Genomic DNA, 14,974 nt, shown 5'->3' with positions numbered 1-14,974 from the left:
TGCTGATGCAGTTTCTGCTCCTGCTGTCGCTGGGCCTTCGGTGACGTGCCCCCAAAACATTGGGGGCTCAATGCATAACCTCTGGCTCTGGCACGGAGGACGGAGGCTGGGACTCCCAGTGGTAACAACTGTAGGCGTAGGCGGTGGTGCGCGCTTGATTTGCATAGACGGTGTCCAACTCTGTGCCACATCACATTGTCAGCCATCACAATCATAACGCTGCGAGAAATTCGAAGACTTCCTCCGCGTGCCTCCTGGCTCCTTCGCTCCGGCTTCCTCTGCTTGTCACCCTGGTTTTGGATCCTTATCCGGAGCCTGATCCTGTTTCGTGAGTATAATCCCGCCCAATAGATTCTGCGTTGTCTCTCGTTGTATGTGGAAAATTGTATTTTGTAGATACGGGTTTCAAATAAACGATCTTTCGTTGTTTCTGCAATGAGTCAAAAATACAAGTACAATTAAATATGAGCCGAAAACCTTAGATCAATATATTTCATTTAGAAAATAGTTTGCAGTTCCCAAATTGTATCAAGTTTTAACGACTTCTTACAAGAAATGTTTTGCAATAGAATTGATCAATATTCTAAAATCTTGAATATTTTAAATTTTCCAAAAATGTAAATTGTTCAGAAAAGTTTTTGAAATCACGAAAGCCATTATCGATAAAAATTAGGGGAGGTGCCCATCTCTATCACAAAGGAATGGCATTGCCAACATCAATTTGCGTTATGTAATAAAATAAAAAGCACAGCGCTGCCAACGGGCGCCAAAAATGCGCATGCGCACTTCAAACGTCAATATCCGCGTTTATTCTGCGTATGTATTTTCGTCTATGCTTTCGGAATGTGCTTCGTGGTGGCTGCTGCACTTGCTGTAAACTTGAACGCAGCATCAGGGAGCGGAAAAGTAGAAAATCAGCGAAACGGCAAAGCGAAAACAGTGCGAAAGGTGCGCCAAAGCAAAGCAAGGGATTGTGCATTGTTTACACCTGTGTGTGTGTGTTTCTGCATTTGTAGTATTGTGACCCCCCTGGCCAATAAAATCACCAACAACGTTTAGCACTTGTGCATTTGGCTTTTGTGGAAACCAGTTTTTTTTCTATTTTGCTTTGTTTATGCGCATCGCTTAATCGCTAATTTTCCAGCGTAAAAAGCGTCCCAAATTATTTGGTTAACAATTGATTGATTGTTCGTCTCTCGTATGAGCCTTTGAAATGATATGATATGATTGAGATACACAGGATTTAAGTTTAGGTTCGAAATACTTGGATTACATATGATTTCAAAAAATGGTTGTCTTACGTTTTTGAAAAGGCACAATCCTAACAAATTTATTTTAAGTTCGAATACGACATCAAACAATCTCTTAAAAAGAAAGTCAATCTGAGATTGGTTTGATTAACCTTTAAGCTAATACGACCCCAGTGCCAATAATATCGACCCCAAAGCAAATGTACACACATACAGTTGCATGTACATAAAATATCATTAACCACTGCCTTCCTGCAAGATGTCAATATTTTGCCATGTTTTGCTAACAGTTTCCCTAATTCTCTAATTCATTGCGCATTCCGCGCGTTCGCCTCGTCTTTCGCATTGCAAGGCAGAGAGCCAAAGCAAAAAATCAAAGCGGAGCGAAAAGTGAATGCACTAATTTCGCCTTGGCATCCGGCGCGGCATTCATCGCTAGTTGTAGTTGTTGTTGTGGTTTTTTGTCGTTGCTTTTGTCGCTGGCTTTTCAGTTTCTTGTATCTATTACACATTACACAGGCAACTTGCACTTGGATATACACCTGCGTGTGTGTGTGCGAGAGCGATTGTGCTGGTTGCCAATTTGCGCCTATTGTAGATACAATTTCTAATTGAAACAGAGAATAGGGAGCAGCGCAATTGATTCCCCAATTAAATAGTGAATCTGGGAAAGCACGGCGAAAGCTTATGTAACCTTTTGCCTATTTCCTGCAGATACAATGTGCGATTATGTAAAGCCCGCCAAGGGAATCTATAAAGGGATTTTACAGCTTCAAGCTGGGTTGTATAACCCAGGAAACTGTGCTTAGAACTTTATCGATAGTGATGGTAACCATTACTCATTTCCGTTTAATGTTTCCCTTTGTATTTCTCAATGAAAGCAAGATAACGGAACAATTGGGGGCTGCAGTAAATTTTGATTTGGGTTACTCACACACACTAGCATGAGCCATATCTTAACATTTACATCGAATCTTACAACGCTGCTAGTTAAAAATATCCATGCGAGAAAGTGGGAGGGAGAAGAATTTGATTCTCTCATCCTCGCAAAGAAGGTGAAATATACACACACACGTGTGCGAGAGCCAACCCTACCCCAACCCCAGCAACAACATCATCGGCAAGTAAAATGCGCGCCATAAACAAATTACACACAAGCTCACAAAATAAGCCCCATTGGAGCCCATTATCGGGTCGTGGGTGTGAGCAAGACAGCAGCAGATCTCCGTAAATCGTGCCTGCCAATGCACGTTGGAAACTTATCGTACACACACATGAGAGGAGGTCGCGGTGCTTTCATACATGGGCGGATCCAGGGGGATAGGGATATATGGGGTTTGTTTGCTCCCAAATGTTCCGTTATATCAACCAAAAATCACAAAAACAATTTGAATTTTCAAATATAAAAATAATTAATAATGATACCTCCCAAAGTTAAAGTCCCCTTAAAAAGTCCCCGCCACTGCGTTTTCGTGTGGTTATTGTTGGGCTTTTGTTGCGTTGCTATGACTTTTGTTGCATCGCTAGATGAAGTAGAACAAATACAAAGCTTATCCACACACACACACAACTGAGTGTGTCAAAAAGAGAAAGACTCCTATTGTGATCTGCTGAATAAAAATGAACCTGCAATTAAAAATAGTAATGCTGCTCATATTAGTTTGTTGACCAATGGACTACGTGACTGCACAATAATATTGGCATTGCTTTGGCTGTACTTTCATTGACACAAACGCCGACCGTATAATGGGCTTTTAGCTTTTGCATACGGGCTATTTTCTAGTTTCTAGTGTCAACTAATTGCGTCTTATTTTAGGTTATTTCTCTCTATTTCTGCACGGCTATAAGGTGTGTCTAATTCGATCTATTTCCCAGCTCAGAGTCTAGATATGATTTTAAAGATTTGGATATCATTGAATTGCACCTTTTAAAAAATCGGAAGGGGAGTGAGGGGAGCGCCTCGACAACCCTTGGATTTATCGAATAGCTTGCTTTCGCGAATTTACATTTGTTTCGTTGGTCTCGTCTGCGCTGCGCAGAAAATAACGAAAATCAAGCGCAGTGCAAAAAGTTGTCTATCAACTTTTGCTTTCATTTTGTGGCGAAAATTCGCGCGTACAGAGAGCAAGGCATAAATAACAATTGCAAAAATCACGTATGCGCGAGGAGCAGAACAGGAACGTTCGAGTAATACCTGGGCGCGAGAGCGGGACAAACAGATAGGCCGCTCACACACACACACTTGCGCACTGTTAACTGCGGCCAACTTCACGGCGTACAAACGTGTAAACGGAAAACACGCAATAAAAAGTTTGACGAAAACAAGAGGAAAGAAATGGGAATAAAATCTAAATTCGCTCGGCGCCAACATTGTAGAAATTGATTCAATATGGCGTCGTCGACATTGTAAAACAAAATTGCGAGTATCACAGTACCCTTTTCGGTGCATTTTGTTGATAGTTTTAATGTCTGGCTGGTGCGCATGTCAAAACATTGGAGGAGACAACAAAACCTACTCCGCGGCATACACATTGCAATCAAAATGCGGCGAGGGTGTGTCGACGCGGAAACTGATCTAGATAATCCATTAATTTGGCCACTCGAGCAAAACAAACTAAAAATTAAAATTGAATATAACAATTGCGTCGGGCTGGCAACTCTGTGCTTGGGGCATTACGCACATCTAACTTCACGTTGCACAAAACAGAATCGAAAGCAAAACAAATGAACCCGCGAACGTGTGCGAGCGAGCACGCTATATAAGCGACCAGTGGGGAACAGAATATGCAATCAAATATGGCGACACACAGTACAGAGTATGCAAAAAAAAGAAAGCAAGAAATCAAGGCATCAACAAATGGAATATTTAACTTGCTCAAATCAACATTGAATCAGAATTACAATTAGTTGGGAACCGTTTTATTTGCATAACTTATGCGGATCTCTTTGTATCGATTGAATGTACTTTACTATTTGGGCGCGCACTCACACACACAAACACACTAGTTTTACTCACCGTTTACTCTATAAATTTTACGTTTTCACTTCATTTTGCACAACTTAGTTTGATTTGACGGCAAGCTACGTGGATTTGGCTTCTTGAAGCTTTGTATTTCAATTTTTACAATACACTTTTTATAAACTTGGACACTGCTTTCTTTTTGGTCTGTTGCACATTGTTGACTCGCAGCATTCAGATGATGGCGCGACTCTGCTTCGAACGTTTACTACCTGCACAAATCAAAATGTTTCTACTTTGATTAATCAATTTTATTATTATTAATACCGTATGGCACAAGAAACAGAAGACAAAACACGCAAGAAAAACACATACACGGGTGGCGCAAAAGGCGTGTGTGGGAGCGAGACGACTAGTCTGGTCGGCTAGGCGCACAGCTAGTGTGACCGTTCTGACTTACGTCCGAGCCTATTATCGGCTATTTTATTTTGTTCGCCTGCCCTGCTTCTTCTTCTTCTTGGTTTTTGTGTTGCTCCGTTTCCCCGCTTTAGCCTATTACTACTGCGCCTGGCCATTCCGAAATGCTGTACGTACATATTTCGATTTCGCCTTTCCGCCTATTCGTTGATACCCACACAAACGTATATCTGTGCATGCCTTTCTACGTAGGTATGTGTAAAATCTATACACACGGATGTTGGCGCACATATACACAAAACGCAAAATAGTTAAATGTTATTAACTATTCGGCAACAAGCTAGCTATTCACATTCCAGAGAGCCAACAAAGTTGAGAGTCTAGCAAAAAAAAATGGAACAAATAATAGATACACAAACGTCGGACAAAAAACAAGGCTTGAGTTATGACAATAAGTCGAATGCAACTTATTGGCCGCCTTTCGACCAAAGACTATACAATTAATTCAGAATCGGAGCGCACAGCCAAGTAAACTATACTTTTTGAACAATTCTTTATACCTCTCCTACACTCACACAAATACTATATATATGTATATATAGACCGCGGCTAGTACACGTTTAGCGTCATCTCGCTCCCACCTACGCCCTGCACGTATTTTGCCTCTCACATTGTGTGTGTTTTCCTCTTTTCCAACACGCTAATAAGAAATCGCCAAATTAAAAGTGCTTTCGCAGCCAAACTAACACGTTTCACGGGGGAATTTCATAGTTCTGCGATTGCCGCGCTCGCATACTACGCTCCCAGCTATTTTCACAAATTTTTTGTTGACGTTTTGAGCACAATATCCACGCGTTTTGTTCACAACTTTCCGCTTCTAAAAAATTAGCGACTGACCAACCGAAGACGGTCACACTACAGCGGGCGATAAATCGTCATCGCCCTACCAGGGTTGCGCAACGTTATGTTTTATATCGATTGAAAAAGTAATACCGTTCGTGGTTAGTTTTTAAATTTTATAAACTATTTTATAAACTATTCTTTATGAACTTGTTTATAAAACCTTTGGCGATACCGTTTTTAATATTTAATTTTTGAGCTATATGAAATAAAATGTTTCATATTTTTTTTAACGCTGCATTTTGGGCGAAATTAGAGGAAGCCACACTGCTGTTATGAAGAAATAAAATATTTACATTATTTTAAAATTATAAACTTTGCAGAATATTAACCATGAAGTCAATTTGAGGTGCATTTTGGATAGTAAAAAATACATTTCGTGGAGAAAATCCGGTTCCGACGATCCCATCTGGGTGGCTATCAACATTATTTTTGACCCTGACACCAGCTGATAATGGAAATGTTCATTACTTACAGATAGGAGAAGACTCTATACCGCCATGGACACGAATGTGAACCCGCTGGCCGTAATCCTGGTCTACTTCGACAGCAAGGGGGATCGACTGCTGTATAGATACCCCTATCAGACACTTGGCCAAACGGAGGTGACTAGCGACGAGCATCGAAAGTCCAAGTAAGGATTTAATTTGCCTATTGCTTAGATTTAACTGGCTTTTGTGCCCACAGGAAGCGCAATCCGTATGCCGTGGCCCATGTGGACGACCTGCTGCAGACGCCCACTCACTTGGGGGCTTCCAAGGGCCAAGGACAGCTGCAGGGATTCGCCGACGAGGTGCTCTCCGCTCTTTTTGCCGTGAAGCCACAGCTCTGCAACCAGAAATTCGAGCTCAAGCTGAACGACGTGCGCTTCGTGAGCCATCCCACGCTGATCCCCCACAAGGAGCAACGGAGCGGAGCATTGGCCAAGCAGCAGATGCTCATCAACATTGTTTTTGCGCTCCACGCCCAGGCCAGCTACTCGATTGTGAAGTGCTACCACGAGCTGAGCAAGCGCCTGGGGCTGGCACTCAAGTTCGAGGAGCAGCGCTGTGGCTATGTTACCGAGCAGACTGCCCACATGGCGCGCACGCACGACGAACAGCAGCAACAGCCGCTGGAACGGACTCTGGAGCTGATTGCCGAACGCTGTAGCTTGGCGCAGTCGCTGCGCTCCATCTTCCACGATCTGTGCACCACCGGCCTGCTGAGCACCTCGCTGAATCACAATCTTACGCTGTGCTTTTGCCTGCCGGCCAAGGCCCACCAGCTGCACAAGAAGGGCAGTATGGTGGATCCGGAGACAATTGACCGCTGCCTTCGCGCTTTGAAACCCTATCACGGCATGCTGTTGCTCGTGGACTTTGCCGAGTTGCTGGACTGCGTCCCACCGACCGGGGCTCGGATGCTGTGGCAACTCGTGGACGCCTACAACCCACTGATTAGCCTCCAAAGCATGGCCTCCAATGCGGACCTGAGCATTGAGCATGTCTATAAGCTGGTCTCGCATTTGGTCTACTGGGCAAAGGCCACTATTATATATCCGCTCTGCGAGACGAACGTTTATGTGATCGCACCCGATGCACCATTGCACACAAAATCTCATCTGGTCGAGAAGTTCTCCGCTCGCTTTGCGGGAATGTCACTGTTCGAGGTGATCTCGGACTTCTCGCTGCCCACGTCGATTGGGCATTTGACCACGCCCCTGCAGCAGCCGGCGCGCCAAGGTATCCTCGCGCAGATGGTCATTTGGATGCTGCAGCACCACTTGCTCATGCAGCTGCACACGTACGTTCAGTTTATGCCCAGCGAGGATGAGTTTGGGGACTCGGCATCGTGCAGCAATCATCTAAGGGATGCCATTAGCGACGAGGAGGGAGAGCAGGAGCAGGATGCGGATGAGCTGCACGAGGGCTCCATGTTGAGCATGTCCAGTCAGCCGCTGCCCGTGCCAGCGGTCTCGATCGGTGGCCATCGGCGGGACGCCTCCGAGGACCACTCTTCACTGGCTTCCGACAACATCGCCATTCAGCCCTCGTCCAGCCACAAGTCCAACTTCAGCATCACCGCCTCGATGAGCACGGATAACTGCGACAGCCTCGACTCAATGGAGGACGAGCAGAAGCTAAAGGAGCTGCTGCAGGTCTTTAGTGACGCGGATCGAGCCGCCATTCGGCGCATTCCCGCCTCCGCCAATGTCGACGATCTCTCCCTGCTGGTGAAGCTGTACCAGATGGGCTATTTCAAGAGCGAGCATCACCTGGAGGAGATCATGTACTTTGAGAACCTTCGCCGGTCGCAACTGCTCCAATTGCTGGACAAGTTCAGGGATGTGCTCATCATCTACGAGACCGAGGATCCCGCAATCGCATCCATGTACAACAACACCAAGTAGATTTGGTCGAATTTTTCATTCCAAGATGTTTATGTTGAATGTTTTTGTTAGTTAATCCATATATGTAATCTATTAAATGGGAATGCATCTATTTTGTAAAGTCTTCGAAAGCAAAACAATTTAGTAGCTAAAATATAGTTATTTATTTTTTCAAGCAAATGTTGCTTCAATTTAATTGCCTTTGTGCCAACTGTGAACATATTGAATATGTAAGAATATCTTATATAAATAATATTAATAAACGCTTATTTATTTTATATACAAAAACATTTATTTGACGTTTTTTATTGCGAGTATAATTAATAGTACAGGTGATAGATTTGAATAAAATTCAATATTCCAACCCTTTTTCTTTTTACAAAATTTTCGCCATAATCTAATCCCAAATTATTTAAAAATAACGAACAATAGAAAATATCAGCTGGATATCCATTTTTGGTATATTTTATTAGTTGGTATTTTATTCCCCAGCTGGCGTTTTGTTCGATCCTTCCTGATAACAACTCGAATTTCGACCATGCTGGACATCACGGAAATGTGCCGCGTTTGCCGGGACGAATCCGACTGTCTGGTGGACCTCTTCGCAGATTCCTGTCCGCCCAGAGGGACGGGGGATCAGGAGCCGCAATTGGCCACGATGCTGCGGGAGTGCACCGGATGCAGCGTGAAAAGAGCGGATGGAATGCCGCAGTTCATCTGCGTGGAGTGTGCGGGGGCCACGAGGAAAGCCTTCCGGCTGAGACGTCAATGCCGGAAGAGCCACCAGTACTTCGAACAGCTCCGTGTGATGGTCAAGGAGCTGGAGGGCATTGAGGCTCGCCTGAAAATGGAGAAGCCCGCTGGACCACCGAAGCCTGAGCCGTGCGTCCAGGCGGGAGCCCCTGCAGAAGCTTACCAACCTCAAGACCTGGAACCCCTCTTTGTAGAGCTCGTGGAGCAGAAGTACAAGTCGCTGGCTTCGGAGGAGCAACTCATGGAAATGGAGTCTGCAGTAGAGCGGCCAGCCGATGATAAAGACATTCCAAAGAAGAGGGCGAGGTCGTGTTCGGAAAGTGAGTCCTGGAGTCCTGAAAGTGAATGCTCCAAGGACGAGGATGAGCAATGGGGAGGCTCGAAAAAGAGCAAAGCAAAGAAGTTACGCCAGGCCTTTCAGTGCATCCATTGCGACTTATCCTTTGCCCACAAAATGCACCTGGAGATCCACATGCGTGTTCACACGGGCGAGCGTCCCTTCAAGTGCTCCTATTGTCCGCGATCCTTCGCCCAGAAGGGCAATTTGCAAACCCACATGCGCTGCCACACCGGCGAGCGTCCTTACGGATGTCCAATCTGCCCCAAACGCTTCCGGCAAGTCGGCCAACTCCGTGTCCATATCCGGGTGCACACTGGCGAACGTCCCTTCAAGTGCACCATTTGCCGGCATCGATTTTCACAGAAGTGCGGCCTAGAAAACCACATGACCGTTCACACAGGTGTGAAGTTCCAGCCCAAAAAGCGAAGAACCAAAAAGAAAAATGCCTAAGAAAGTTACGAATCTTATTTTTAATTTATGTGCCCCTATTCCGGTTTTATGGGAATGGCATCCTTATTTGAATTTCATTTTTTCATACAACGAGTAACGAATCCTTTAATTCTGTTTTTAATCTCTGCGACTAACGAATAGTTTTAAGAAACCTTGATTTTTGAGACCTGCTAAACTATTTAAGTGTGGTAAATAGTTTTAATATTGTTTGACAATTAGAACCGTTGCTAATGCAAAACGGATGATCTAGAATTTGATCTAAGAAAATGTTCCATTTTTACTTTGACTAATATTTAAAAGACAATTTAAGAAAATCCAGTGTTATCTTCTGTATGCCAACTGTATAAATAAATGGTCAACTGAGATTAACTCTTTCGGCCCCCTTTGATTTTTGATTTGAATAAAAATATATATTTACCAATGAGCATATATATGCACTTTTTTAAGAATTTTTAAGTATTTTTATACTAATTAAGTTTTTTTAATCCATTAATGTCAATGTACATAGTTTGTCATGGTTAACTAAGTTATTATAAGGCGTGCCTTTTAACGTAGTATAAGATTAGTGAAAACGTATCTTAAAATGTGGTTAACAAGATGATTCGCTTATCTAGATTGCGAAAGCAGTTCTACCTCTTTGTCTGGGTTGTAAACATTTAATATATGTATATTTGGCTTGCCAAGTGCCTAACCTAAAAATTCGAAGTCCTCAGATGGAGGATACTATTTAAGAGACCGTCGTTTTCCCCTAGTTGATCTTTTTGAGTGGGTGCGACTATGCATGGTGAGCTGGGCTTTGCCGGTGAAACTTTTCGGACAGTCGGCACACTTGAAAGGCCGCGGTTTTTCCTCCGGCTTACTGGGCGTTTTCTTCTTCGCCTGCAGGTCGCCCTCGTCCTCTTCCTCGACTTCTTCTTTGATCCGATCCGCCAGATTCCAGTCCTCGGCCTCCAGGATATCCAGTGTCTCCTGGTCTTTTCGCTCAGACTTTACGCGTCCCCAGAATTCCGTGTTCTTTGCGTAACGCCTTTTAAAAAGTAGAGCCTGGCGCAATTTCTTCAGGCAGGGCTCGCAAATCTTCAGGGGGAAGCAGTCGCCAGAAGAAACCGGGACTGAGCTGCAGTTCTTCATCAGATCGGCCGGCGTGGGTTCCGGTTCCTTGGACTTCTTCAGCTCGACGGATAGCTCGTCCCCCAAACTCTTGTTGTCGTAGATGTCTCGGAGCTCCTCCGCCTCGCCCATGCAAACTCGGCACATCTTCACCAGATCCTCCATGATTTGCGCTCTATATTCTATATTCGAAAGTCAAGTAAATTTAAAAGAGTGAACTGCATTGAAGGACCGTCGGGCAGCCGCAAAAAAATACCAAATGGCGCCATTCCAGGGCTGCAAAATGCTTTATTGAAAGGGTTTATTTGTATACCCTTGCAGAGGGTATTATAATTTCCGTCACAAGTTTGCAACAAAGGGAAGGAGACGATTCTGACCACATAAAGTATATATATTCCTAATCAGCACCGAGTTCATGAAAAATATAAAAGAAACGATGATTTTTTGTGAGTTTTCGATTAATATTATTTATTTAAATAACCCAAATTTTTTGGAAACATTTTTAAACAAGAAAGGAAGCTAGCTTCGGAAGCAGATCATTCTTATTAACTTACAAAACATTAAATTTATATTTACTTGCGTAGATGTAAAATCAAATAAAATTTTAGCTGCTTTCTTATTATTTTGGCATTAATTTGCTGATCCTTTCTATGGCAGCTATATAATATAACCGTCTGAATTTTGTTGAATTTAATTTGAAATTTTGAAATGTCAAAGAAAAGCTATATATAAGAGAGGAAGAAAATGTAAAAAAAATCAACAAAGATACAATTTTTTCATATTAATGATAAAAATTCAAAATTCAAAAATAATTAAAAAGAATATTCCCATGAGCAGAAGGTAATATTTCAAAAACACCGAAGCTAGAATTTTTTTAACGTTTTTTTTTCCGACTCTTCCTATGGGAGCTATAAGATATAAATTATTTCTGTTATAACTGCATTATGGAGAGAATTAGAATCGATAAAAAAAATATATTTTTAACCCTTCTGGTTTCTACTGCTCACTAGAATCCTCCTATAAATGGCAAAGATTCCATAATACTATTGCAACTTGCACAAAGTTCAACGGATCACTGTTCATTGCCTTCTAAGCTTATCGCGCCCAACAAACTGTACTTAAGCAACATCGAGGAATGCCATGCCATAACAGAAAGCTATACTTAGCTACATCTGTGACCAACCAAAGTAGCGATAAGACTCGAAAGACTTGGATTAAAAAAGAGTTCATGAAATGTATTGCATATTTAGCGCCCTCGGGGCGTGATAATAGAAAAGATTACACAAAATAAGAAATATGAGTGCGGGTTCGTTTACATCTCCACGTAAGTGGGCATGGTCATGACACCGCAATTGTTCTTCTTAGCCGACATCAGGATGTAGCCATCGTTGCCCCAGTAGGTGGACCACGAGTTCTTCACCAGCCAGTAGTCCTCTCCATTAATGGTTCCATATCCTACTGCCAACACGGCGTGATCCAGTCCATCCACATCGTTCTTGCACGAAGGCTCATAGTAAACCCCGTGCGAGTAGAAGCTGAATGTCTTTGGAGAGGCGTCGATGGCCACCGACAGAGGTCCGTGCTTGAGCAGGGCCAGCTTGAAGGCATTGGGATCGTTGGAGGTTACGTTCACGAATCCCTTGATCGGAGCCACTAGGGTCACATTGTTGACGTGACAGTAGCCATCCTGTCCCAGATAGGGACCGTACTCCTCCTCCGTGGGAACTCCGCCAGACTGCAGCATCCACTGGTAGACGCGGAAGTCCTCGCCCCCGTCGCAACCATTGTTGCCGTAGGCCCAGGAGCAGTCAATCAAGGCCTGCTGAGAAAGCCGGACAAGATTGCCGCCGTTCTTCAGGAAGAACGCGCCTTCCAAGTGACCAATAGTGCCGAACGACCAGCAGGAACCGCAAACAGATTGATCTGAAAACGGTTTAAAGATAAAAAGTGAAAAATTAACGACTAAATTATATTAAATCTTATAGTCATAATTGTTTAAAAAAATACTTATCTTGGAATTATTATTATGGTCACAAAGAAATGAAAGTTAAATGTGACTGGTAAAGTTAAAAAAAATATATTGTGACAAATAAAGCTTTAAAAAATAAAAGATAGCAATTGAAGTGACTCGTATCGTTTCATTTTGTAAATATAAAATTAAGTTGAGAATTTGAAATATATGAATGTAATTAAAAGGACTTTGGACATTTGACCCACCTTTCACCGGAGTGACAGCGCCGTATAGTCTCCAATCGTACTGGTCGGGGATATCGTCCTGGTACTTGGGCACATCGTAGGGGAATGGCTTGCCGGTGTTGTAAACGCCCGACGATTTGTACCCGCGGCGCGCCTTCAGCTCCTCCTCGGTCTTATCGGCCAGGTGATTCACGGCCAGCGTGTATGTGAGCTTGGCCCTGTTCTTGGAGTGGATGTAGCGCAGGTTCTGGCGGAAGATGTTCTTGCGATGCTCGTGCTCCTTGTCGCTGGCATAGGCGACTCCGTGCTTGCGCTTAAAGTGATGGAAGGCCTTGTCCACATGCTCATCGGTTCCGGCTATGAACTCCTGCATGGGATTGAAGGTGGCATAGTGACCGGTGCCGGGTCCGGGGAATCCCACGCACTGCAGGCTGTCATCGATCTCGAACACCTCGTTGGGGATATCATCGTGATCGTAGCTGTCGTAGTCCAGGTAGTAATGATCGAAGTGGGATCCCAGCAGGGTGTTATAGCCCCTCATCTCGTAGCGCACGGGAATGGGCATCCGGCTGGAGGGATAGTGCGGCGACTTCTTGTACCGCACCCACAGCGTATAGACGTTCTTCTTCTGGCCAATGGTCGACTCCAGCCGGAACTTGTCGCAGGTGAAGCCCAAGAAGCTTTCCGTGCCCACCAGACTGAAGGGTTTCGCATCGGGCAGGATGCTCTGGATCTCGACGACCTGGTCGGCGGTACCGTTCACCTGCAGGCAGGTCAGCTTGTTGTCCTCCGTTTTGGTGGTGATCGGTGCCAGCTTAAGCAGGGTTCCGAACTGGCCCTCGCCGGCCAGCTGGTACGTCTTCACCATTCCGCCGTAGTAGTCGATGCGGGATCGCTTCGTATTCTTGTCATACCAGGCGTAAAATGGCTCGGCGATCTCGGCGTACGGAATGTAGAGGGTTCCTTTGACAATATAGTTTGGATCCCATTTCGGCGGATTCGTGGCATCAGCTAGTTTTTCGGCGAAAGTATGGAGATAGAGAGAGCAGAAAATAAGCGGGGGTTTGACAAAAACAAACGGTAAAGGGCAGCCATCAAGCTTCAAGCTCACGCCATTGCTTATATGTATGTACATTTGTATGTAGGTATTATACACATGCATAATTAATCTGTTATGTACAGCTGCAGTCAAAATTTAAGTACATGGATAGAATTTCATTTGAATAATTTAAAAATAAAAAAAATATGTTAGCGACATTGAGAATAGTTTAATTTTTACATATATTAAATAAATCGCAGAAAAATAATTAAAATTTTACAGAATACAAATTCCTACATTAAATTAAAAGAGAAAATATATTAAAATCAGCAGCTTTCTTTTAAAAAAGCATGTTGTTTAAGTTCTTAAAAAAGGTTAGAGCTAACAATGCTAAAATATTGACCTTACTTGTTTTTATATGCATTAGTTAAAGCACACACACGCATAAGCAATTATTCTTTGTTTGGCAAAACCTTTTTTGCAATCTAATGTTTATACTCACCCGAGAAAGCCAGGCCTGCGAGCAGGGCTAAAGCTAAAAACACTTGCATTCTGGAGAATTCACTACAGAGTTTTGTGTAATATTACGGATTCGGGTTCACTTTACTTTACTTCCTTTCTTTCCGAAGAACTAAACTGTTCTGCCGGCTCAATAGTCCGACCGCTTTAACAACAACTTTCTATGAGTGAGGAGATAACGCCATCGTAAGAATCATCGGTATTCATCGGTTAAAAGCTCCCCCATTCCTAAACAAACTTTATCAGCTGTGTGAATTTTTAAATTTTTTATTCCATTTTTATACCCGTTGCTCGTAGAGTAAAAGGGTATATTGTATTCGTGTAACAGGGAGAAGGAAGCGTTTCTTGATCAGGGTCACTAGCCGAGTCGATATAGCCATGTCCGTCTGTTTGTCTGTCCGTCCGGATGAACGCTGAGATCTCGGAAACTACAAAAGCTAGAAGGTTGAGATTTCCCACACATATTCTTGGGCTTCCTACGCAGCGTAAGTTTATTTCAGCCAAGCTCCCTCTAACGCCCACAATCGCCCACTAACGATTTTAAAATGTGTCCTGCGCTCACATTTTTAAAGATTTCCGAGAAGTATAAATGCAATTTTGCTGTGTATATGTATATCTATCGAAATGTAGAAGACATTTTTCAAGTCGGACCATTCATTAAAAAGTTATA

The 14,974-nt window shown here is 43.5% G+C and overlaps 4 protein-coding genes across 6 annotated transcripts; 2 read left to right on the top strand and 2 right to left on the bottom strand.

Moving 5' to 3' along the window:
* The first annotated feature begins 195 nt into the window (after positions 1-195).
* On the top strand, positions 196-8,070 carry Nprl3 (GATOR complex protein Nprl3). Of its 3 annotated transcripts, none has more exons than XM_070214741.1 (3): positions 196-328; positions 6,004-6,160; positions 6,214-8,070. In XM_070214741.1, the coding sequence occupies exons 2-3, from the start codon at positions 6,027-6,029 to the stop codon at positions 7,916-7,918; spliced, it is 1,839 nt and encodes a 612-aa protein (XP_070070842.1). In that variant the 5' UTR covers positions 196-328; positions 6,004-6,026; the 3' UTR covers positions 7,919-8,070. The 3 variants fall into 3 exon arrangements, with proteins under 3 accessions (XP_070070842.1, XP_017005656.2, XP_017005655.2); XM_017150167.3 differs by lacking the exon at positions 196-328 and adding an exon at positions 5,780-5,875; XM_017150166.3 differs by lacking the exon at positions 196-328 and adding an exon at positions 5,780-5,939.
* Positions 8,071-8,367: 297 nt separating this feature from the next.
* LOC108063249 (zinc finger protein Paris) lies at positions 8,368-9,745 on the top strand. Its single transcript, XM_017150287.3, has one exon. The coding sequence runs from the start codon at positions 8,436-8,438 to the stop codon at positions 9,438-9,440; it is 1,005 nt and encodes a 334-aa protein (XP_017005776.2). The 5' UTR covers positions 8,368-8,435; the 3' UTR covers positions 9,441-9,745.
* On the bottom strand, positions 8,773-10,794 carry LOC108063250 (zinc finger protein Paris). The gene has a single exon (XM_017150288.3). It carries the CDS (start codon positions 10,713-10,715, stop codon positions 10,164-10,166), a length of 552 nt encoding a protein of 183 aa, XP_017005777.1. The 5' UTR covers positions 10,716-10,794; the 3' UTR covers positions 8,773-10,163.
* Positions 10,795-11,764: 970 nt separating this feature from the next.
* Positions 11,765-14,448, bottom strand: CtsK1 (C1 family peptidase 26-29-p). The gene is made up of 3 exons (XM_017150268.3): positions 14,288-14,448; positions 12,768-13,757; positions 11,765-12,473 (listed from the first exon to the last, which is right to left on the bottom strand). The coding sequence occupies exons 1-3, from the start codon at positions 14,334-14,336 to the stop codon at positions 11,863-11,865; spliced, it is 1,650 nt and encodes a 549-aa protein (XP_017005757.2). The 5' UTR covers positions 14,337-14,448; the 3' UTR covers positions 11,765-11,862.
* Between the last annotated feature and the right edge of the window lie 526 nt (positions 14,449-14,974).

Source organism: Drosophila takahashii, chromosome 3L (genome assembly GCF_030179915.1).
Source record: "Drosophila takahashii strain IR98-3 E-12201 chromosome 3L, DtakHiC1v2, whole genome shotgun sequence".
NCBI lineage: Eukaryota > Metazoa > Arthropoda > Insecta > Diptera > Drosophilidae > Drosophila > Drosophila takahashii.
This window is presented reverse-complemented; position numbering and strand designations above follow the sequence as displayed.